General features: G+C 48.3%; 1 protein-coding gene across 3 annotated transcripts in view; it reads left to right on the forward strand.

Annotated features, from left to right (window-relative positions):
• Window positions 1-25,163, forward strand: part of C10H2orf42 (chromosome 10 C2orf42 homolog) — a 324,716-nt gene that overhangs the window by 150,309 nt on the left and 149,244 nt on the right. For all 3 annotated transcript variants that reach the window (XM_069618917.1, XM_069618918.1, XM_069618916.1), the window contains 2 exons: window positions 5,267-5,371; window positions 18,119-18,226. In XM_069618917.1, the coding sequence (XP_069475018.1) occupies window positions 5,267-5,371; window positions 18,119-18,226 (213 nt within the window). The remainder of the gene's footprint in view (window positions 1-5,266; window positions 5,372-18,118; window positions 18,227-25,163) is intronic.

Raw genomic sequence — 25,163 nt, forward strand, 5'->3', positions numbered from 1 at the left:
ACCGCGAGAGGCAGTGAAGCTGAGAAACAGAGGCAGCAAGAAGAAAGGAAATGCCGAACAACCACTGCCAGCTTGCTGCAGGAGAAACTGAATACACTAGCAAGAGCCAATGTGACCATCCAAGGAAAGCGGGGACACTGAGCATATTAGCAGCCATGCCAAACCTGAATAATTGTTAATAAAGCACATGAAAGAGAAGGAGCAAGTGAGCATTTCTTTGAAATGGAGAACGGAACAAATGTAGGAGACTAGTGTATGCAATACACATATACTATCCTGCCAGGGTGTCTTTTTTTAATATCCTGCAGATACAATATCAGCTAAAGGAAACCTAAGAGAATATCAAGTTTGGAAGTGTGTGCAGAGGCCACATGAGAAAAGCCTTGGCCGGAGAGCACACCAGGCAGTTGCAAGTGTGTTCATATAAGAAAGCCCTGGTAGGGAAGCACACCAGCAAGGACAAGCTGAACAGTGTATAGGAAATGCATCACCTAAAGAGGTCCTCGGAAAGATGTATGTCGGGACTAGCAAAAGGCTGTGATTATCGGAAAAAGAGGAGTGAAAACATGGCAGGAGAGTACACCTGGTATCCTAACAAGATAAAGACAAAGAACCAAGTTGTTTTGTGTACAAGTTGTGTTGTTGAACAAGAAAAAAACTCCATGAACTGATACCTGTGACTCTACAACATAGTGAAGAGAAATCCTGGGGAAGGGAACCACCCTCTGGAACAAGGAACTCTATCCTTCTGGAACATTTGTGATCCCTTTGGAATCAAAATGGGGTGCATAAAAAGCATCCCTTCCCTGCTAGCCATGTGGGCTGCCATGGCAGCATATGGCAAAACAGTTGAAGTGGCAGTGGGCTTCATTAGAAGTTCCTCTGACCGCACAAGTAAATTCACGAAACATGGGAAAGCAAATGTTTAGGGTACCCACAAAATGGGTCTGGGAAATACCAACAACATGGAATTGTGCATTGTAATTGTGGTTTGTGTCCGTCTCCTTGCGCTGAAAAGAGTCCCAGTATTTGAATTGAGTGTAGTTTGGGCAAACAGTAGCAGATTACACCGTGCTTATCTTCGTGCTAATCCATCAATGGCATGTGTATCCTTCGTGTATTCTAGTGAACAGGTGGGTAAGCCCCTCACCAGCCGAATAGTGTACTTATGTGAAGTTACTAGTGCAAATACACGCATAATTACACACATTTTCACCAGAACTGTTAGTCTTTTTCTAGTTCTGTGGTACCCGAATCAAAAATAGTACTGATCAGTTGACCCCCAACTCACAGAATAAAATAATATATTCAGTGTTATTTTCAGGGCCCAAAATGCCACACAAAAGTCACTAATTACTATACCTCTAGTACATAATTGTTACAAATGCACACCATACATTCATATAGCACCTACATTGAGAACAATGGGTTAATGCAGTCAAGCACAGCGGACCACCAAAATGTAGGATTAGGTAAGGTTACATACAATGATTTAAAAGTAACCAAAAATTAAATGTAATAGCAAGACATTTCCATAGACGGTGTCCCTTTAAAAATATATTCAAAATCAGGAATAGATGCCACAATTTCAGTCTTTTGTAAGAAACCTCAGGCACACTAGAGGGACCAAGGAAAAATTACAGAGTTGAGGTAGGTACCTTTTAAAGTAAATCTGGGTGGAGTTTTGCAAGGGGGTAAAGGTTACTCCTAGAAATAAATAGGGCAAATTCTGTAGGCACAGCTGCAGCTATGGGGAAAAGTCTGTCAAGGGAGTTCTAGTGCCTCCGTGCAGAGAAGGCAGCAACCTACCCAAGGGGATGCCAGAGGGGACTTTCACAGAGTGTTCTAGTTCAAGGTCCGAGATCCAGTCGCCCCATGATCAAAGGAAGGAAAGCAGGATTCATCCCATTGGAAGTCTGTGACATTGCACGGTATAAAGGGACCAAGGGGATCCCGGGGAGTTGGCTTCTAGAATAACCCACCATCCTGAGATCCATAAGTAGGTATTTGTGGTGGCAGTTGGAAAAAGCATGGCTCAGGGATGGCAAAACTATCCACGGAGTCTGTTTCTGGTGGAATTGCGTGCCATGTTACCTAAGGACTGAACCCCAAACCAACGATGACTCAGACCAAAAGAAAAAAAGCCTGCCTGCCTTCCCATGAGGGTGACCCACCACCCGAGAGTGAAAACCGCAGTGTGGAAGACTGCAGGAAGACTGGGGTCCACCCCCAAATAGATACAGAAGAGCTCGTAGCGCAAGGCTTGGCAGCCAACCAGCAGAAAATAGTACCATGAAGGAAACAGCAATGCAGTTGTCCCAGGGCGGCCCAGACGAACAGCAGAGGTAGGTAGCAGTGTCGCCCCACCCTTCTAGATGACAGCTTCCTATGACATGGTGTAAGGCCAAATGGATAATTCGGGAAGACAGCAAAACGACCCAGAAACTACCCTAGCCAGGACATCCAGTGAGGAGGACCATGGGGAGGATGAGGACACTTGGGAAAGACGTTTCAGCAGCCAAAAAGGAAACCAGATCTTAAGGAAGATGCCACAGAACCCCCCCCATCCACTGTGGCCAAACCTGGTCATAAAACTCAAGCAATAGCTTCATTGAAAAAATTCCTCCAGCATCAGGCAAGTAAACCTGTAAAAATCCCAGTAAAATTTAGGAAAGGTCAGAGTTTCCCTTAGTCTTCCCCTAGCTATAAACATTCACTCTTGTGCTGGCCTAAGCCAGCCCTCCAACTACACAAGGGCAGCCACGTAAAGGGTTTGGCAGCCAGCCATTCAGGATATCCCTAAAAACAACCAAATGCTCTTCACCCACACAGTTTGCGTCATTGTACAACTAAGGCTAGGGACCAATCTTTACCAGTCCTAACCACTACTGAGGAGGAATGGCTGATCTCGGAGTGAGACCATGTTTTATAACTGTCATTTTCTGGCTGCCTCCTGGTTTCCCCAAACAAAGGATTGGTTAAAAAAAACAATGGCGGAGAGCAGGACTTTAGCACCTGAATAGTTGCAAAGAATTTACACTGCACTATTAATGCAGTAAAATTGACTACATCTCTAATGTAGCCAACATTTAAGTTGCAACTGCCACCAGCCTGCTCTCTAGAACAAATGTTATTGTAATGGGCCATTTATAACGCGCTTAATATCCAGAGGGTTCTAAGCACGGACCCGGGGATCAAATCTGCATTGCTCCGCATCGTCTTGCTTCGAAGATGAGCGTGTTGCCCCTGAGCTATCCTCCGGAGACAAAATGTAGGGCCAAAATGAAGCCCTGTTAAGGCTACAATAGGACTATATACTAAAACGGGTTGCAGTACCAGGGGGACTTAGTAGACTGAACTGTGGTGGAAAACAAGCCAGAATCCTAGAAACCAAAGGTGGTGGAGAATGTTTTGGAGCAGTACCCCCTAAAAATTTAATTCTGCCTTAACATTCTGTAATACAGTTATGTCCTAAATTGAGAGCGTACTGCGTGCCAAAGACTGGAAAAGGTCTGTGGTAAAAGGGGAAGTGCTGTGATGATAATGTTGGCTAGTCAAGTTATGGTGCTGTTCTGTTGTAAAATGGTGGTTTTGTCTAGGACATTGAAGGTGGAATTGTTTAGTACAATGACACGCACAGTATATGCTAGAATACTGGCCATTTTCTGCAATGGTGGGTACTTTGTGGTAGTGGTTTAGCATATTCTTTGCTTCAGTAATGGGACACATTCGCGGTTATAGTGGCTAATAATCTGTAGTAGAGGTGGGAGGACCTACTTCTGCAAAAAGGCACATTTGCATAATATGAGGGCATGCCGCCCCACCATTATTCTCACAGAAGTCTGGGCAGAACACATGATTTTCTATTGTGCATTTAAAGGCGATCCTGTGCAATGCAACGTTCCGCTCCAACTCAGTGAACACAAACAACCTCTTTCAGTGAATTTGTTGGCTTGACTCGAGTCTAGCGTTTCAGACATTTTGATCCCCAGGTTTTCACCACCCCATCTGGGTAGACATTAATGGGTAAAATGTTACATTTCATTTTGTTGTGTGGAATCCGGAGTGATTTTATAATATTCTCCCTGCTTGGGTTGTTGACCCAACCCCCCGTTTTTCGACAGTGCAATCAAGGCTGTTTCAATAATCAGAAGATTTTGCAGAAATAGGATGGGAAAACTGCACTTTGAGATCTTTGAGGAAATGGTAATAGAGACATAAGGGCACGGTTTTGTTAACAAAAAGTGTTTTACTGTTCACGTCCCACATTGTGTAGTCCATGTCTAATCATCATGCTGGTTGCAAAAGCATATAGAGTTGGACTGGCTTGCCAATATTTTGTCTCTCATTTCTTTTAACACATGAATAAGGTTGTTGACCATCTTACCATAAAACCTGCGTCTCCATATGGGGAATGGGTTTCTTTAGTTTACCCTTTTTTCTCTTACTTGTGATCTTTTGATGACTGCTCTTTTCACTTTAAAATTTGTAACCTCACCAGACTGGGCCTGGTGTTACCTTGTGGAGGGGCAATTTCCCTTTTAATATTCGATTTCCCTTCTGGTTCACGATCTAAGTTTGGACTCTTGTGGCCTATATGTGACTCTCCCCACCACAATGCCACCACAATGCTTCCCCTTTCTTAAAAGCGAGCATCTACTCGCTGCGTGCCTTTGAATCGGGCAAAGTAGTAAAAGTACTGTGAAATGCCAAGTTCAACACAATCATCCATTAAACGACTTAATTTCAGCAAGCATTATTTGCCAATGGCCAATCCTAACGGGAATATAAAGCCAATTCAAACTCCACATTCTACTACACACTTTCACCAGTTGCAACATTGCCCCCTTCCCGAAAACTCCTTGGCTACATTTCACCTGCATAAGTGATTTCCAGAAGTAAGTTGTGTGCCTATGTAGAAAATATCAAGAAGTTCTTTTGGAATCTGATGATCCAGAAACGGCTCCAATAAGCATAATCTAATAGCTGTGGGCATTTCTATGCATGTGGACTGCGTTGAAGTTTACCATGTTGCCATTCAAATGGTTTCCTGAACAATGTTTAAGTCGACAAGAGAACATATGATACCTCCTTGCAGAAATGCTTTTCCTTAAATACGGGAACTCCTCTTAGTAGTTATTCTGTCCTAAATTGCATATCCCCTTGTAAACTAAATCCCTTTCTGCCTATCTACATTTGTGTTGTACCTTGTTAAAGCATCGTTCTTTGTTCATAAAGTTATTTGGAAGGTTACTCTTACTTTTAGTGTGCATCCAGGCAATGGACGAATCTCAGGTGGTTTTAACCTTTCAAGACTGGCTGGCGAGTGTGACAGAGCGAATCCATCAAACGCTTCATTACCAGTTTGACGGTAAGTGTGGGTGTATAATCATTCCCTTGGCAGACTAGAAATCTTGTGTATATATTATTGAACTTGCTAGGTTAAAACTGGACATTGTGTGGTTGCCTGTTTAGTAAATGTAGCATTTATAACCATAAATATGTTCCTTTTAGAGATCCCTCACTGTCAAGCCAACCACGGTTCATGGCCTAAACATGACCTACATCAGCTCAAGGATCTGAATTTCAATTTGTGGTAAACCTATGCTCAATTAGCATTGTGAATTAGTCTATGAGCAAGTGCATCAAGCCACATTTTTTTTATTTAGTGCTTGTAAAAGATGCCCAAATGTTGTCTCTGGAAATTGAAATGATCAGTTTATCCACACTAGATACAGCACGGCCCTCTGTAGTACAAACGTATATTACATTTGCAGAACCAGTTCCTCGTGTACTGTTAGGGAAAATCTTCAGTTTCTGTGCTAATTACCTGTAACCTCAAAGACACCCACACATTTGCTGGACTCTGGACTTTTTTTTTATTTGAATCGTTTTACCACTCGCTCATTCTTTTTCTGTGACTGGTATTTTTATTTCCACTGTTTTATGGAGTCTGGTAAACTCCATGGGCCTCATTAGAAGTTCGGCTGTAGCCTTGCCAGTAAAATTGGCAGGCTGCTGCCGAATTTGCGAATTTTTCCAGCGCCCGGGAATGAGCATCACGGCCCACCAGACCCGGTAATTGGCCATTCCCGGGCAACAGTAAAAAATGCCCCCCATTCTCATTGAGCCCATTGGGAATGGGGAGGCCGGATGCACCGGCACATTTCAGAATGGTGCTGGTGCATCGACGTGCTCTGCTCGCGGGTGCCAGTCTGCCCCCGCCAGGTCAGACCTGGCAGGCGAAAAGGCACCCACAAGCAGAACTCGTAGTTTTCCGGTACTGTAACAACGGTACCGGCAAGCTTACCGGTACCATTGTTACTGTACCGGCAAACAAATGAGACCCATGTTTAATACAGGCATCTGCTTTTTGCTTTCTTTGTGCCACCCGGCACCCTCTGTGCAGTGTCACTGAGGAGTCCCTTGGACATCTCCTTATGTTTAAATACATTTTCTTGTGAGAACTACAGTTCCCAAGAATAGTAAGATAACTTTTATCTTGCATACCTTTTCCTTTGCAGGTCCAGCACACACACCACCTTATCTGAGGTGCTGGGAGGTTACCTTCTAACTCCTTCTCCCACTCCTCATGTAACTTTTTGTTACACTGACTAACTTAATGGCCGGTGGCAGTTGTGCAGGTTGCTAACAGGATAATTTCTCAGCTGCAGTACAGTGCCCATGGGTGACCATTTTCTCAAAATGGCCCTAGTTTTCTTTTTTTGCCATTTTTGTCAGTTCCTTTAGGGTTTTTCATTTATCATCTAGAATAGATTTGAGTCCTTTGAGAGTTTTGCCTTTGGCGGGCTTCAGCCCTGAAGCCCTCCCAGACTCCAGTGTCTGGGCAGGCAGGAAGTGAGGGAGGGGCCTGAAACTTCACTGTCCTTTGTCTGTAGGTATGCCTGGCTGAAACCAGTTCTAACTGGGCAGCTGGCTGTCCTGCGGGACAGCAAACCCCCAGGTGATTGACAGCTCTAGAAGTGTGAATGAATGGGCTCCAGCATAGAAGGTGAGGATTTTGGGACCACCAGAGAGTGGACCACTGGAGCAAGACACCCAAAGCAGAAGACCAGCAGAGATGCCAGCAGCACTGTCCAGGATCGCAGAAGCACAAGTGAAGACCGCTGTGCTGACCCAGTTTTCAAATCAATGGGGAAGATCTGCCAAGGAAACTTCCTCCCTTAGGCTGGTGGGACCAACTAGCCTCACAACCTTCTTCGTTTTGTGCCATCCCCCCCAATGTCCTTTGACTTTCCCGGGCTGCAGAACACCAATACCCCGGGTACCTGGACCATTATCGAGTGCATAGTCTTCCGAAGATCTAATCCGGCTGAAACTTTGCAGGCATCAGTGTGGGCCTCCAGAGGCAGGAATTCTTCACCAAAAGACCCCTCACGAGAGTTCAGGGCCGAGTAATCGAAGAGAATTCAACAGGCAATACTGGTTTCCTCTTGGGGCTGAGAAAAGCACCAAAACCACAAAGAGGATCTGAAGTGAGCTGAATCCATTGCTGCTGACCCGTTCTCCTGTGTGCTGCTACAGAAGCCCACCAGAGGTCCCCCTTTTCGTCACCACGACCAAGGAGCCGTAATCGTGGTCTGCAACGTTGCACCTAGAAGGAAGCCCGCTACAATTTCTTCTTCATTTTCAAGGTACTGTGGGCCTTCGGTTTTAATTACCTGGTGCCATTTTTGGTGCTTCCTGGCTTAGGAAGTGCTATTTTCTTAAGAGTTGTCCTCAGCTCCTCTATGCAGGGCTAACAGCCTGTGTGTTCTCAGCAAGACTCCCCTTGAACTCCTGTGTTTTCTTCACGAACCACTGACTGGTTACCTAACTTTTCCTATGAAGATCTTCATCAGAACTGGAGCTATCCATTTGACTATGGCCGTAGTGCTTTCCCAAAGGTCAATTTTCTTGATCCTATTGGCTTTGGCAATGCTGGGTCCTCATAGGCTTTAACTGGGAGAGTGTACTTGTTATTAACAGTTGTTAGCTGTGTTCTGCCTACTTTCCCTCCAACTCAATTTTGCAACAGTGATACATGTAAGTGCTGGTGCTGACCTTAACTGACGTCACTCTGTGTGCTGTATATGTGAAGCATAGAATAAGTTATTGGCTGCATTATTGTTCCTGTAATAACTTCACCCTATTCCTATTGAAAGTTATTGTTAGTTGCTGCCTTTTAGATTTGCTGGTGTGCCTTTTGTGTATATATAAATACATTTCTGATACTTGTTAATCTTTCTAAGAATCACATGCTGTGCATACAGTCCGACATCTAGTGGTAATTGCAGAGTATTGCATCTTTCTTTCGAAGATCGAAAGGGAACGTCGACATGAGCGTGACTGTAACACTATCCCTAATGTGACGTGTAGTGTACCCAAAATCCCTCACTCGTCGAGGTCCCTCATATTGTTTTTTTCCGCCCAACTAGTTAGTCGCCTTATGCAGAGGTTGCACGAGTTTATATTGTTACTTTGTCCCACGACCTACGGTCGTCTAGTCTACTGACTACTTCTTTTTGACAACTGCTTTGTGGACTTCCTGCCACCAAAGACATCCACTACTGCTCAGTGACTGGTGCACTGATCGTCTGTCGACCGCGTGGCTTCGGTCTTCCAGACAGACCCTTACAGTAGGGAGTGGGGCCCTGGGTTTATTCTTTTTTTTCAAGAATGCATTTCTTTTCCCTTCTCTTTCCCTAATTAGTCAGGTTGCCATCTACCTCTGCTATGGAGAGGAAGCCCTTTAAAATGTTGCCTATCGTGTAACAGCAAATTCCCGTGGAAGGACACCCATCGCCGTTGCAATAGGTGTCTACCTCGTGACCACGACGAGCATTCATGTAAGTCCTGCAACCTATTTCGTCCCAAGATGTTAAAGAACAGGCAGACAAAACAGTGGGCAGCCTACACAATGCAGGCCGAAAGTTGTTCCCCTGTTGGTGCCGTCGCTTCGGATGAGGAGGACTTCAGCAACAACCATTGCTCAGACCTGGAAGCCATAGACCTTTCGCAGAACCCTCCGGTTCACAGATGCCCGTCACCGACAGGCAGGCCACTGGCTCTGTTATGGAGAGTTCACACCCCAGTGACAGGTGCCCACACGCACCACCTGAGCCTAAACGCACAACCCCTAAGGTCTCTTCGATGGACATGTCAAAGAAGCTTGTAACGCCAAAACGCCCGTCGACATCTTAGACGTTGTCTACCGAACCTCGCGGTTCAGCGCCCTCCCCTCAACTGTCTTCTCGGCATGCGACAGGCCTTTCTTCTCGGAAGGGCTTTTCCTCCAACACATGGTCGCTGACATGCCGTCCAAGGACGTGGTAGCACCTAAGGCTTCGGTAGAGTTGTCTATGCAACGGCGCTGCAAGGCGCGTCGAAACCTAGTTTTCAACTGCCAAAAATATGCGAGCGTCTCACGGCTATTATTTCGGCAGCAGGACAACAAAGGGCACCCCCACTCGTCAAGAGTATTCAGAAGCCCCCCAGACTCTCTCAAAGGCTATGTCAGGAAAATCTCCCCCTTCTCAGCAGCCTTTTCCACCTCCAGAGCCCTCTGCATCTGTGGACCAGGCAGAAATTTGAGAATTATGTGGACAAGATGGCCCAATTTATAGATTTATCTGATAAATACATTACTCCAAAGAGACCTAGGGAGGAAGACTCCTGCCCCATTCCACAAAGGCTGCAAAAGCTTCCCATTCCTACACAACTCCACCAAGAGGAGGTCTTTGATTACTCAGACCAGGAGGATGCATACGAGGACAATCCTTTTGATCAGGACACAGCTGGCCAGGACTGGTAGCAGGATCAGCCAGCAGATCAGGGCCCTTGTCTTTCACCCACACATACCCCTGACTCGTACATTATTTGTTTAGACCCACCATCTTCACCTCAGCAAAGACAGTCATTGCCTGTGGAAGATCAAATGCTATTTAATGCCATCCTAAAAAGAGCTGCAGATCATTTTGAGATTGCTACAAAGGAGACAACCCTTGATGGCGACTTTGTAGAAAATATTCAAGGAGAAGCCTCCCACTAGCCAGGCTATTCTGCTACTCAATTGAATAAAGAAACACCTAGCTCCTTCTTTGTCACCCGCGCTCACAAGGGCAGTCAACCCTCGGGTTGAGAAATTGTTCCTATGTATATACAAGGTCATGCCACTCCGGAATCCCTGGTTGTTCCAACCACTAGAAAGAGGGCAGGAGTTCCACTATCCACAGAGGAAGCTCCCCCTGGAAAGACTGCAAAAAACGTTATGCTCTAGGGAAGCTTATTACTACTTCTGTAGCCTATTCTACCCGAATAGCTAACACGACTCTCCTCACTAGTTACAGTGACGTCCAATGGGGCCTGCTCCAGGAAGACCTTCAAGAGGTCCCAGTGCCCACGCAATCACGCCTGCTGGCGGTCGTCACTGAAGGCAGGCAGGTGACCCATAGTATATTAAAGAACACTCTAGGCGCTGCTGAGACTGCTGGACGTACTGTAGCCCAGGGGACTCTTCTTAAGAGGCACACCTGGCGGAAGAACTCGGGCTTCAAACCAGAGACTCTGGCCTCTCTGATTAACAAACCTGTCATAGACTCCAACTTATTTGGCAAGGCTGTCGATGACGCCCTGGAGACTGCTAAGAAAGAGTATGAGATGCTGAAGTCTCTCAGCCAAATCACGGCCAAACACTTAAACCAGCAAGGAGGCTCGAATTCTCGCTGTTCCTTTCGTGGTCCATCTTTCTCAGGGTCTCCCTATGGTCAATATGGCTCTGGAAGTACCACATAGTCCTCCGGCCAAGGCTCATCTGCAAACTGCCAATACCAGCAGAGAGGTCAATGCAGAGGCAAGGGTAGAGGCAGGAACTCTACTCCAAGAGGCTCTGCCTCCACTGCAAAGTAACTCACCGGTTCGGGTCCCTTCCTATGCCTCCCCGGTCAGGAGACGTCTGTCATTCATGCTTGGGAGGGGATCACATCAGACCAGTGGGTGTTAAAGACTGTCACCCACGGTTACTGCATCGAGTTCTAACGACCACCTCAATACCACCCACCGAAGAGCAGATGCCTATCACCAGCACACCTGAAAATCCTACTAGAAGAGATGCAGATCCTTCTGGAAAAGGGCGCCGTAGAAGTCGTCCCCATTCAACAGGTAAACAAGGGTATTTATTCAGTGTACTTCCTTGTTCCGAAAAAAAAAGGATCTCACCATGCGCCCTGTATTAGACTTGGGCCCAGCAAACAAGTATGTCAAACCGCAAAAATTCCGAATGACAACATTGCAGGAGGTAATTTCGCTGTTGCTGCATGGGGATTACATGGGCACGTTGGATATGAAAGATGCATACTTTCATATTTCAATGTTGCCAGCGCACGGAAAGTACCTAAGGTTCATGATGGAGGACACCCACTATCAATTCAAGGTTCTTCCCATTTGGCATTGCATTATCTCCAAGGGTGTTCACAAAGGTACTGGCTGTAGTAGCTGCTCACCTGCCCAGGCAGTCAATCCCTAACCGTTTCTGGGGGCTCTAATTTGGACCAAAGACGGCCTTGCCTTTCCCTCCAATGAGAGGGTTCTATACCTGCTGCTCCAGATCCCTCACTATGTAGTCAGTCACGAGGTGACCATACGCAAAGCCATGCGACTATTGGGGATGATGGCATCCTGCATCGACCTAGTCCCACACGCACATCTGCGCATGCGCCCCATGCAAGAGTGACTCTCGAGCCAATTGTGTCAGGCCAGCAGACAATTTGACGATCTAGTGGTTGTCTCGGCAGCCCTCGTTCAGTCTCTGCAGTGGTGATCAAGGGAAAACCTCCTGCAAGGGAAAACCTTCACCACCCCTGCAGTAGAAGCCACTCTCACCACAGACTCATCTCTGACAGGGTGGGGGCAGGGGGATGTGCTCACCTTCTTCCTCAGATGGCGCATGGCGTGTGGTCCCCAGCAGTAGCATCCAACCACATAAACTTGTTGGAACTGCTAGCAGTATTCAAGACCCTGAAGGCTTTCCAAACTAACCTCCAGGGGAAGACGGTTCTAGTCCTCACGGACAGTATTATGGGCTTGTATTCCCTAAACAAACAAGGGGGCTCTCACTTTCTACAAATGTCCAAACTGTCCCAGAACATATGGATATGGGCTCTCAAACACAGGATATTCCTCCTGTCGCAACTCATTCCAGGGAACTTAATCTTCTGGCGGACGTACTCGCCAGAGACTTCCCCCTACCTGTAGAGCACGAGTGGCAACCACACAAGGACATTGTACTCCACGTCTTCGCAGACTGGGGCTTCCCAGAGATCGACTTGTTTGCAACTCTGGAGAACGCACAATGCCCATATTATGCCTCCAGGTACCCTTAGAACCACTCCAAGGGGAACAGTCTCTGGCTAACATGGTCTGAGAAATGTGTCCATGCTTCCCCCTCCCACCCCCCCACCGCCGATTCCCCTGCTCAACAGGATAGTGCACAATATGCACCAAGAGCCAGTCGGGATGATTCTTGCGGCCTCGATGTGGGCCTGCCAACCTTGGTTCTCCCATCTCATGGCAATGTCAGTCTCCCCTCCCAAGAAGTTGCCATGCCCGTACAACATGCTGTCGCAAGACCAGGGGAAGACACTACATCCATGCCCTCATACTCTCAATTTAGCCTCCTGGCTCCTGAGGTCATAGAGTTCGGGCACCTCCAACTCCCTCAAAGATGTATGGACATACTCGAGGAAGCACGGAAACCCAACGCCAGGCATTGCTACTCCAGCAAATCGAAACGCTTTGTCATCTGGTCTAATGGCAAAAGCATCAATCCTATCGAATGCACACCAACGCATATTGTCCTGTACCTAACCCACCTTTTAGATTCAGGCCTGGTTTTCAATTCCCTAAAGGTCCACTTAGCTGTGCTTTCAGCATACACCACATCCCAGAATACAGTTTCGTGGTGGAAAATTCCAGTAATTAAAGCATGTATGGAGGGGGGTAAAAAGACTTAAGCCTCCCATTTCCAACCCAGCTCCCGGGTGGGACCTGAACGTTGTACTTAGCAGACTAATGGGGAATCCCTTTGAACCAGTTACACAAGGCTATTCTTAAAGCAGTTGCCTAAAAGACTGCCTTCCTGGTGGTGATCATCTCTATACGGAGAGTTAGTGAATTGCAGGCCCTTTCAGTTCAGAACCCATTTGTCATGATTCACAAAGATAAATAAGGTGGTTCTGCGCAAACACACACGGTTTGCGCCTACATTTATTTAAAAGTTCCATGCAAGCAAGTCCACAGAACTACCCACCTTTTTCCAGAACCCCACTAACGTGGCAGAAAGGACCCTCCGCACACTAGATGTTAGGAGAGCGGTATCTATTATCTGGAAAAGACAAAACAACTAAGAAAAACAAACCAGTTTTTCGTTTCAGTGGCAGCTGGTAGAGAAGGGGACCCTGTATCTAAATCAGCTATTTCAAAGTGGATCGTAAACTACATCACACTGTGCTGCACTCTTGCCAAGAGAGATCTGCCCTTCACGCCTAGAGCACACTCTTTTCGGGGCACAGGGGCTAGCATAGCATTTATTGCAAACGTTCCTCTTGAGTCCATTTGTGAAGCAGCAACCTGGAGTTCTGTACACACCTTTACACAACGCGATTGCCTAGCTAAAGACTCTAGGTCTGATTCTCAGGTGGGACAAGCGGTGCTAAGACATCTCTTTGCTACTGTTTCTTCACACATCCCACCACCATCTATGGGTACTGCTCGCTAGTTTATGCACAGCATGTGATTCTAAGCAAATTAACAAGCATCAGAAGACATGCGTTGCTCACCGTAATAGCATTTCTGATGATTGTATCTGCTTAGATTCACATGCGCCCACCCTTCCTCCCCTCATGGAGTAGAAGGAACATGGAAATCTTACACCTTCTCTCTTCTATACTCCCTCATGCTGACTATAAGGCCCCCTCATGGCAGAAAAAACACAATCGCAGGGACCTCCAACGCATGAGGGATTTTGGGTACACTACACGTCCCGTTAAGGATAGTGTTACAGTCACGCCCATGTCGATGTCCCCTTTCGATCTTCAAAAGAAAGATGCAATACGCTGCGATTACCACTAGATGTCTGACTATATGCACAGTATGCAAATCTAAGCTGATACAATCATCAGAAATGCTATTACGGTGAGTAATGCATTTCATATTTGAATATAACTATTTATTTTTGTTGCTTATATTGCGTGCCAAGCCCAAAGGCATCTGTACGCTTTCTTACAGACAAGGTTACAGTAGTTACTCTTGTTGCAGGAATACAGTGGTCAAAGGGCATGTTAATTACAATGTTCGCATGTGTGGTAAGTGCAGTTAAAATGTGTAGTTGTGCATAGAATGTTTACAGAGTACATATATTACAAGAAGTTTAAGGAAAAAACAAAATGTACATAGTTGCATGTGAAGTAGTCGGGAGGTAGTCGATTGCGTTCATTAGTCGGGGTTGGGCGCCTTACTTGTCCCCACCTTAGGTGAAGAGGTGTGTTTTCATCTGTCTCCCGAAGATCCAGAAAAATTCTTGTGCTCTTAATTGGGCAGGTAGGGAATTCCATTGCTTGCTGGCAATTGTGGGGAAGCTGCTGCCTCCCGCTTTTTGGAGCTTGATTCTTGGGGTTGTGAGTAGGTGTAGGTGGGTTGTTCTTAACCATTATGTTCCAAGAGTGCCGCGCTCAAAAGGCTGCAGCACCAGGGTCATCATGCCTTACAATGGAGAGCCACAAACATGGCTTTCCCCGTCCCCCCTATCAAGGGTAAGATTTGTGCTATGGAGGGACTTATTTCCAGTCACCTGCAATAGAAATGAAGTGCGAAAAATACAAGTACCCGAATCCTTAGAGACACTATAGTCAATGAACCTGCTACACCTGAAAAGGAAATTAAGACACGCCTGAAAAGGTAAAGAAACACAGCCTTCCTGAAGATTGATGGAGTCATGAAAATGTGCGTTTGGAAGAGAAGTCAATGCAGAAAAACTTGACTGGCAACAGAGTGCGCGCCTCGTCACTAATTCTTAACCAGTGGGTTGTTCTTGTTGGTCTAGCGAGCTGTGAATTTCAGTTTATCTGACCGGTAGGTAAGGGCTACTCGGTGGAGGCATTTGTGTGTCAAGGATAGTATTTTGAACGTTATGCGTTCTTGTACCGGAAGCCAATGTAGTTTGTCTTATTGCAGAGATATGTGCTGATCTGGGAATGTTGCGCCTTGGCTCTGATGGTGTTATTTTGTAGGACTTGTAGTTCACAGATGTTTTGGATCTTAGTGCCGGCGTATAGGGCGTTGCAGTAATCTAGTCGGGATAAGACTAAGCCTCTAGCCAGAGTGACACAACCTTCCGGCGATAGGAATTGTCTGTAGGCATTTATGAGTTTGCAAGTGTAGGATGTGGCAGATATGGTGGTGTTTACTTGTTTGTTGAGGGTCAGAGATGAGTCCAAGTAGAAACGTAGTGTTTTTACCTTGTTGGAGACTCTGATGGTATTACCGTTGATGATAAAGGATTTGAAAGCATCTTTTTGCTTGGCAAGCCTGAGTGAGGTTCCTATGATAAGTAGCTTGGTTTTACCACGGGCACTGCCCGAATGACGATGAGCCACCCAGGCCTGAATGGTTAGATAAATGGCATTGCTAGTGCAGAGTCTGAGTCGTGATCTCCTGTGATCGGTATGAGGATTTGGGTGTCATCTGCATAGGTAGTGTAGACACCCAGATCGTCCAAGCAATCAGAGGGGCTTTGTAAAGATGTTATATAAAGTATGGGAGCCACCCGACCCTTTGTGTACCCCCCAGGATACAATGGTGGGTGGTGCTTTCACTTAGGGGTGAAGACTTTCATGGTTCTATCTTTTAGGAATGATTTTATCCAGGATGTGGCGTTGGGGGAGAATTGAGCTGCGGATACCAGGTGTTTGCAGAGGATGTTGTGGCCCACAAGATCAAATGCAGCCGAGAGGTCTAGAAGGAGAAGGGCTAGCTTCCCTTATTTTTCAGGTCATCCATTTGGACTTTTAAGTCGAGGAGTGCCGTTTCTGTGCCATGTTTTGGACAGAATCCTGACTGGCGCAGCCCTAGGCGTTTGTTAGCTTCAAGGTATTTCTGAATTTGAAGGTAGGCAACGGTCTAGAATTTTAAGTAAGAACGGTACTGTCATTATTGGGCGGTAGTCCGTGGGAAGGTTAGGGTTGGGAGTTTGTTTTTTTTTTTTTTTTTTTAGTAGTGGTAATACACAAGCATTCTTTAGGTCAGTTGTGACACACTTGTTGTTGAAAGAGGCATTAATGAGATTGGTTATGAACGGGGGACGTTGAGGTGCACAGTCTTTAATGACAGTTGGGGGACAAGGGTCCCCTAGGCACCTTGAAGGTTTTAGGGTTGAAATGATTCGGAGGACTTCTTCATTGGTGACCTCTGTGAATTCAAATTGGGGTATTCAACCTTGGAGTATTACTTTTAGTTAAAATTTTCAACTGGAGTTGAGTGATTTTATCTTGAAGCACATTTTGGATGTTCAAGCACCAGCTTGTGTTCTTGTTGCAATTTTCCACTGGGGCAATCAGGCTTTCTAGTTCCCTTAGGATTGAGAACAATTCCTTAGTATTTCAGTTGGCCTTAGTAATTCTGTCATTGTACATTGTACTTTGGTAAGAAGCACTTGTTTTTTGTATTCCCGTGTGGCACTGTCAGTCATTTCTATTGAGGATGGTTGGAGATTTCTTCCAGATGGATTCAGCCTTCCTTTTAGCTTTTCTTAGTAGTTTTAAGGAAGGGGTGAACCATCCGTTTAGGTGGCCAGGTTGCTTGGCCTTGCTTGCGTAAGGCAATGGGAGCCAGGTTATTAATGGTAGCGAGTATGGTGTCATTGTATTGTGATGTCATTTTATTTGGATCAGGATTATTCGAGAATTGTGCTGTCCGGATGGGTTGCAGTAGTGGGAGTAGGTTGTTGGCAGTGATATTCTGTTTGTTTCTGGATTGAGCGGCAGGGGCCAGTGTTGGGATCTTGGTTTGGCTGGTCTTGTTATCAATCATAAGTGAGTATGTGTTTTCTTGGGTCTGTGTATGTACTGATTTCGTTGTACTGCTCTACAGCTCACATTACTCCCTCCTAGGATAGGCCTGGCTACTCAGCCACTCTACCGACTTGTGTAGTACAGGCCTATATTAAGAGTTGTGTCCCGAATACCAAGAGAAGTCTTAAAAGCCCCACACCAGTTGGATTTTAGAAAAACCTGCCTAACATGGACCGCATTCAAAAAGGATTTCTTAAACACATACAAGGTACACCTTGTGCAGCACCGGTGCAAGCTATTCTCAGAGGACAGGCAGCAGTAGCCAATGCTTCCCTTTCACAGAGAACATTTGTAGAAATGCCAGAAGCAACACAAGCTTCCCTTGCTCAAGAGAAGAAGGTGGTGGCAGCAGCAGCAGTGAATTTGCACATCACATCGCTCTGCAACATGAATCTCCATGTACCTCTTTTAACCTAGCCTGATTACCTGTCGATGTGAGGGGTCTGTTGCTTGCTTGCTTGCTTCACATTGGCCATCTAATCATAACCTCCATCACTACTGACCGAAGTCAGATTTGAACCACTGGATATGCAGCAAAGGATTCTCCGACTCAGGAGAAACAGCTACTATCCTTCATGTGAGGACAAACAGCATTTTAGAGGCAGATTCACCTATCCCAAATTTGGGGGTTTTCCTACCATGGCTGCACTGTTGATGGTGATATTTTACAGTCAGTTGTTTGTCACCTAGCCAGATAGTCAATTGACACTCTCCGATCCCTAATAGCCTTTTGATATCTCCTGATTTCCATATCAACCATTCTGCATTGAAGTGACAGTACAACTCCTGGTCGAGTGCTTGCTTTTCAAGATAAGATGCAGGTATGATTTGGGCAGTTGTTTACAAAAATGTCAGTGCCAGAACATTTACCTTTCAGAGTAACTGTGCTAACAGAATTAGTGGGAAAACTCTGTTGCATGACTTAGATTTATCATCCCAATAACTGTTTTTGTACTTTTTTTGGTCTAACTCTGCTCCCCCTTTCTTTCCTGTAGGCAAGCCTGACCCTCTGGTGTTCCACATCCCCCAGTCCTTCTTCGATGCCCTGCAGCAAAGGATCTCCATAGGATGCACCAAGAAACGGCTCCCAAACTCCACCACAGGTACCAGACCATTCCCATCTTGCAAGCCTAGCACCTGGCTGGCAGACACTCAGTTTTAAACTAAGCTCCTGTAAAGAACAGGCGGGCCATGCTAGAACGAAGGATGGGCGGGACTAATAGAGAGACAGTTCTCAGTTGACACCCATTTTATTTGTACCTCTACGTTTGCTCCTTTGTAAAATTCGACAATACTGAACTTCTTAGGACAAACCTGCATGACACACCGGTGTAGACTGTTGCAGCCATTTTCTGTTAAGGGAAAAAGGCTTGTTCCATCTAGTGCCCTTTTAAAATGGCAACTTGGATTTAGAAGTTTAGTGAAATGCTGCAATGAGACTTTGTTTGTCTAGTAAGCATGGCAAAAAAGGTGTATGCCCTCCTGGTTTCCAGCTTGGCACCTCTGGGTAGTCATGACTAGATTGAGCCAGATGTGTGAATGGCTGTCTGGGATTCATCTTGAATACACATCATGTGTTTGTCCGAGAAGAAGCCCTGGAAGGTTTGAATATGGTGACCACTTGTGAATGGGTGGTTGCAAAATGTTGGAATGATGGACTGAGTCATGCACATCCAGCCACCAAGATTTGTATAAGAATAGTTTTATCTGCACCTCCCCTTTGTCAATTACTTGTACTCGCGTAAGGAAGACAAAGGCTCTGCTCTCCACTTCACAATCCTATGGGATTGTAGTTTTCCTAAAGTCCCACTTGGAGGCAAGACTTTAGTTAGCTATCCCAGTGTCTTGTAGACCCCCCCCCCAACTCTTCGTATCAGTCTAATGCACATCAAAGACACACTTGCACATACATTTAAATGAAAATAAAGATGTATTATATTTACACAAGATTCACTTTTAAATACTTAGCACAATAAACCAAACCACACAGGCATACTTTTAGATACTTTCAAAAGGCCACTGCTTAGTTGGTAGTTGGGTCTACCATATTATCGGTAATAACGCACACCCACAAACTAATACGGTAATTGAAATAAGTTTGCAAAACCATACAAGATAATGATTTTTGGGAAGGAAAACAGTTGGTTAGTGTAATACTAGCAGAGTATAAGGTTCTAGATAGTGTTTCTTCATATAGGCAAGCTTTTAAAGTCCAAAACGCAACTCTAGCTAAAAGGCAGTTCGGCAAGACTTAGGGCCTCATTACGAGTATGGAAGTAGCCATGTCCTTAATAAGGGCATGGCTGCCTCCATACCTGGTTCCAATACTGTGTTCTGTGAATGAGGAATTACCGGGTCATTCCAACCTTGGAGGACCCAGTAATTCCTCATCCACAAAACCAATCCCCATTCCCATTGAGCCCCTAAGGGGCTCAATGGGGATGGAGCTAATAACGGGCCCGTTTGCTCCTTGGTCTCCTTGCGGGACCTGCAAAGGACATCTGGTTTGACCAGACGTTCTGTGCGGGTCCCGCTAGGGGACCTCGTAATAAGGCATCCCGTAATGAACAGTGCTGGTCCCGTACCGGCACCCTTCATTACGGGAGCGCCATGGCCGTAATGAGGCCCTTAGTCTTGTAAAGTAGCAGATGTCAAATGTTCCTGTAGATACTTGCTAGTCTCTAGGATAAAAGATGCAAGGAGATATAACCAACGTTGGAGACGCTGTTAAAGGACTCACTAAAGGGACACAAGCAACAGCTTGGGTTTGAGATCGGAGTGGGTTGCCACGGACACCTCTATGTGCAATCCAACGCTCTGGAGCGACTGTCTGGAATAAGGTAGGCAATAACTTTTCCCCCGAGGTACCTTTTGGTTAGAACAACATATTCGTGGCTGGATGCTCCTTGATGTTGCAGCTCTGGACCCGACCTCCAGATTCCTTGGTCTGATCAAGGATAACATTGGCTTGCTTGCCCCTGCTCTGGCAATAACTCTTTTGTCACTGGATCTTTTCCCCTCCCCCTTAGCACTCCCTTGTGTGACCGCTCCTAAAAGAACCATCCTCTGAACCTACTTGCCCTGCCAGCTACCGTCCTATTTCCATCACCCCCTTCTCCAGCATGGGGTCTGGCATGGATTCACATGCTCATGAATATTCCCCGTCATCAGGCTCGGAATCCTCGGTAAAGAAAAAAATCAGTATCCGTTTCGTTTCTGATCTGCCTTTCTTAGTAGTAACGAATCGCTGGTTTCAGGGTCATACTGCCCTCTCCCTAAGCCCGCCCCTGGCAGCCATCCTCAGATTTTTACCGCATGTTCAAGTGTTGGGAGTCCTTGTGCTATAGCTCTCGAGCTTTTACTGCGTTTTGTGTTTTTTCAAAGAGTTTAATCTCATTTTCTCGGTCAATCGAGCCTCAAGCTCCACCGTTTCTACTTCCGATCAACAGGGACTCGTTTTGGAATTTTCTACGCCCCTCAAGGGTGAAGTTTTTGTCGCGTTCCGCTTCTTGGAGGATTCTTGAAGTTTCTGAGGCCTACCCCGCGGACATGGCCCAGGAGAAAGAAAGCTCGACACCCGCTGTTTAGGAACTGTCCTGGATGCGGATTACAGAATGTGTTTTGCATGAACATGTCGGATTGGACTACGAGGGATCGTCGGACTCGTCTCGCCAACTGGCTGGAAGGCAAGAGCACAGCAGGTGAGAAGAAGTCTGAGTGGTCTTCTAAGTCCTGTGAGGGCGCCCCGGCGACAGGGGCCCAACAGAAGGCAAAGCACTGCGAGTCCGCGGGCCCCGGGAGCGCCGAATGGTCGGGCTAATTGGCTGCCAGGCAGGGCGCACCTTCACCGACGCCATCAACCACGAGCCAACTCTCTGGCTCGGGGTAGAGAAAATCCGAGAAGCTTCTAGAGAGGCACCGGTCGATCTCGAAGGAACCGGCCGGAGGGGAGTGAGGCGGTGTCCCTCCCCCTAAGGTGAAGGCCTCAAGAGCTCCCAAGGTGGTGAAGGCCTTGATTCAACGGGCCAAGGCCTCTATTGAGGGAGTCGCTGCGGCCCTGGCAAAGCCTGTGGAGGCTACCCCAGTGGAGGCGACATCGGGGCCCAGAGTTTCCCTGCCTCCGAAGAGGGAATCCTCTTTTAAGCCCAGCGAGAAGACCCCCGTGAAGACCATGGTGGAAAAAGGGGGGGGGCAGTGGCCGTTACGGACACAGACACAGCCTCCGAGGAGGAGCTGGTCGAAGTTGAAGAGGGACTCGACAAGAATTTGGAAGAGGCCCGGTCCCACGGGAGGGATCCCGATGAGTGGGACGACGAGAGCGAGGGTGGCGACGACGAGGCCCCTGTGGAGGAGGAGCAACCATCGCAGCCCGAGCCACAGGACAACTTGGCGCCCATTTTGACGGCAATCCAAGCCTTATGCACGGAGATAAGGACGAGATTGCCCCTACCCCCGACCGACGACCCAACTGAATCGGGTCCGTCGGGGAGCCCACCAAACAAGAGGAGGAGGATTCATCCAGCCCCGCCCTTTCAGCCCTCCCGGCCCTCTCAGCCTTTGTCTCCTTCCCCAGTCCCGAGGGATGACGCGGGAAAAGATACAACCAAGACTGGGACGGATGACGATGGAGGTGACGACGGGACTGACCTCCCGTCGCCCATTCCTCAGGCATCCCCGCCCGACGAAATTGGCTCCTTCCACGCCATGATTGCCAGGGCGTCAGAGCTTTTCCACCTCTGCCCTGAAGAAAAGAAGGAAGGCTTCCTCTACCAACAGCGCGAGGCCAAGAGGAAGACGGTTCTCACGGTGCCGTTGCTGGATGACATCTGGGACGAGGGACTTGCTCTCCTGAAGACCCCGTCCACGACGCTTGCCAAGAGAGACCGGAACGAGAAGAAGTACCGGGTCCCCAACGGCGCCCCTTTGTGCCTTAGAGCACAACCGACCCCGGATTGGGTTGTCTCGGCAGCGGCCAAGAAGAAAGCGGGGGGGCATCGGCTTCATCTTCAACTTCCCCACTGGACGGCGAGGGAAAGAAACTGGACGCCATGGGACGGCGAGTCATCTCCTCAGCGGCGACGACGACGATTAAGGCGGCCAACGCCCTAGCGATTGTGCCCCGCTACGACAGTGAATTGTGGTACAAGATCGCCCCCTGTTGGACTTCCGGACGACAAGAGGGCAGAGGCCCTGGTGATCCTACAGGAAGATGAGGTGGCGTCGGACCACGCCATAACGGTAGCCACGGACATTGCCGACACCGGTTTCCTCCAGTTGGGCAACAGCGTTTGCCTTAGACGGCGGGGGTGGCTCAAGGCGACGGATTTCCGCCAAGACCTGCAAGCCAAGGTTTTGGACATGCCCTTTGACAGGAACTATCTGTTTGGAAAGACAGTGGATGAGTCACTGCAGGCCATCAAGACCGACACACAGACGGCTCGGGCCTTGGGAGTTCTGCAGCAACGGCAGTCGCCCTTTTGGAACTCCAAAGGCAAGCAAGTAGCCTCCAAAGGATTCGGTGGCGGCTCCTCGACGTACCGTCAGGTGGCCCGCTCCTCGTCGCAAGAAGCTTACAGGGCACGAGGCAAGTCAGGTGGATCTCGCCGTCATCGCCAGGGAGGCCAAGGCGGCAAGGCCGCTTCCAAACAGGACTGAACCAGCCATTGCATCAGGCCGCCACCGAAGCACCCCGGTGGGAGGCCGGCTGACGAAGTTCGTCAGTGTATGGGTGTCCATCTCCACCGACCGTTGGGTGCTGGATGCCCTGGCCCATGGGCACACTCTGGAATTTCTAAAGAAGTGCCCCCGAATTCCTCCCATGGCCAGGAAGGAAAACCACGTCCCTCGACTGCTGTTAGAGGTAAGGGCGATGCTCAAGAAAGGAGCCAGGAAGTTCGTCCCAAAGAGGCTCCTGGGCTCCGGAGTATACTCAAGATAATTCCTCGTCAGAAAGAAAACAGGAGGATGGCGTCCCATCCTGGACCTGCATCGACTAAACAGATACATCAAGGAACAGCAGTTCTGGATGGCCACCCTCCAGCACGTGCTGGGCCAGCGTCGTTGGATTTGGAGGATGCGTACTTTCACATCCCCATACTAAAAGGACACTGAAAATTTTTCAGGTTTGTGGTCCAGGGACGGCACTACCAGTTCAAGGCCCTCCCATTAGGATTGAAGTCGGCGCTCAGGGTGTTCACCAAGTGCCTAGAGCCAGTGGCGGCGCTCCTGCGCCTGCAGGGGATCCACGTCTACTCCTACCTGGACAATTGGCTCATCTGAGCAAGAACAAGGGAGCTCGCCGTCGAACACACAGGGAAGACCGTCCGGCTGCTCACGGTCCTGGAATTCTCCATCAACTTCCCCAAATCCCACCCGGCTCTGTCGCAGGTCGCACTGTTTGTGGGAGCCAGGCTCAATACAGTAGCGCGATTGGCCTCGCCGTCGGAGGAAATGATGGTCATCCTGGGGAAGATGCAGCGTCTGCTGGTCACGGACGTGGCCAGGGTGAGGTCCATCAAGTCCCTTCTCTGGGTGATGTCCTCCTGCATCTACCTGGTGCGCCTGTGCAGGCTTCGGATGCGCCCTCTGCAGGAGTTCCTCGACGCCCGTTGGACGCAAGCGAGGGGCAGCTACGAGGTTAAGATCTCGCTCAACTAGGTATTCCGGCAAGCGAGGTGGTGGGGCACCTGCGCGCATCTCGTGGCGGGCACGGACTTTCAGACCCCAGAACACCAGGTGACGGTGACGGCGGATGCCTCCCTGGAGGGGTGGGAAGCGCACACCAAAGATCTTCACCTGAGAGGCCTCTGGCTCCCGGAGGAAAGGGCGCTCCACATCAACATACTGGAGCTCCGAGCGGTGTTCTGGGCCCTCAGGTCGTTTCTCCCATCCCTCAAGGGCAAGGTGGTGAGGATCTTCACCGACAACACCACCACAATGTTCTACATCCGGAAGCAGGGAGGAACAAGATCCCCAGCCCTGTCCAAGGAAGCCCAGGATCTGTGGCACTGGACCGTTGCCCAGGGGATGTTTCTGGTACCCTTTCATCTGGCAGGGACAAACAACACAATCACCGACTCGCTCAGCAGGGAGCTGCGCTCGTGCCACGAGTGGGAACTGCGGCAGGATCAAGTGGATCAACTCTTTCAACGATGGGGCAAACCCCAGATAGACCTGTTCACGACGACGACGAACTCCAAGTGCCAGAGGTTCGCCAGCAGGTTTCCCCAGCCGAGGAGCATGGGCGATGCTTTCTCGTTCCCTTGGGATGGCCTGTTTCTGTATGCGTTCCCTCCGTTGCCGTTGCTACTGCGACTCATCAACCAGCTCAAGCGGTCCCGGTGCAGGATGATCCTCGTCGCACCGGCGTGGCCGAGGCAGATCTGGTTCCCGGACCTTCTGGACTTGTCAGCGTCCCCACCAGTCAAACTGTCGACGAACGCAGATCTTCTCTCCAGAGAAGGAGGCGCCATCCTTCATCACAACCCGGAGTCGCTGAACTTGCAGGCCTGGCTCCTGCAGCACTAGAGTTTGGAGGGTACGATATCCCGGCGGACTGCAGAGAGCTTCTTGCAAAGGCCAGGGCGTCCTCAACTCTCAAGTGCTACAGACATGAGTGGAAGAGGTTCTCTGTCTGGTGCCGTGCACAGAAGATTAACCCTCTACGGATTACGGCCCCTCAAGTGCTACCGTACTTACTGTCTCTGGCCAAAGCTGGACTAGCTCATGCTTCCATCAAGATACATCTGGCAGCGATTTCCCGATACACCAGAACTGCAGGACGGTCATCCCTGTGGTCTCATCGCCTGGTGAAGGAGTTTATGAAAGGAATGTTCCAATCCTTCCTGCCGGTAGAAGGCTCCAGCCCCGGCGTGGGAGCTCAACGTGGTGCTGACCAGGCTCATGGGCCCGCCATTCGAGCCTTTGCATTCGGCTCCGTTGAAGTTCCTGTCGTGGAATACAGCGTTCCTTGTGGCCATCACCTCCGCACGACGCGTGGGAGAGATTCAGGCCCTATCCTGCAAGCCTCCATACTTTTCA

This window comes from Ambystoma mexicanum, chromosome 10 (assembly GCF_040938575.1).
Source record: "Ambystoma mexicanum isolate Mex_15411 chromosome 10, UKY_AmexF1_1, whole genome shotgun sequence".
Classification (NCBI taxonomy): domain Eukaryota; kingdom Metazoa; phylum Chordata; class Amphibia; order Caudata; family Ambystomatidae; genus Ambystoma; species Ambystoma mexicanum.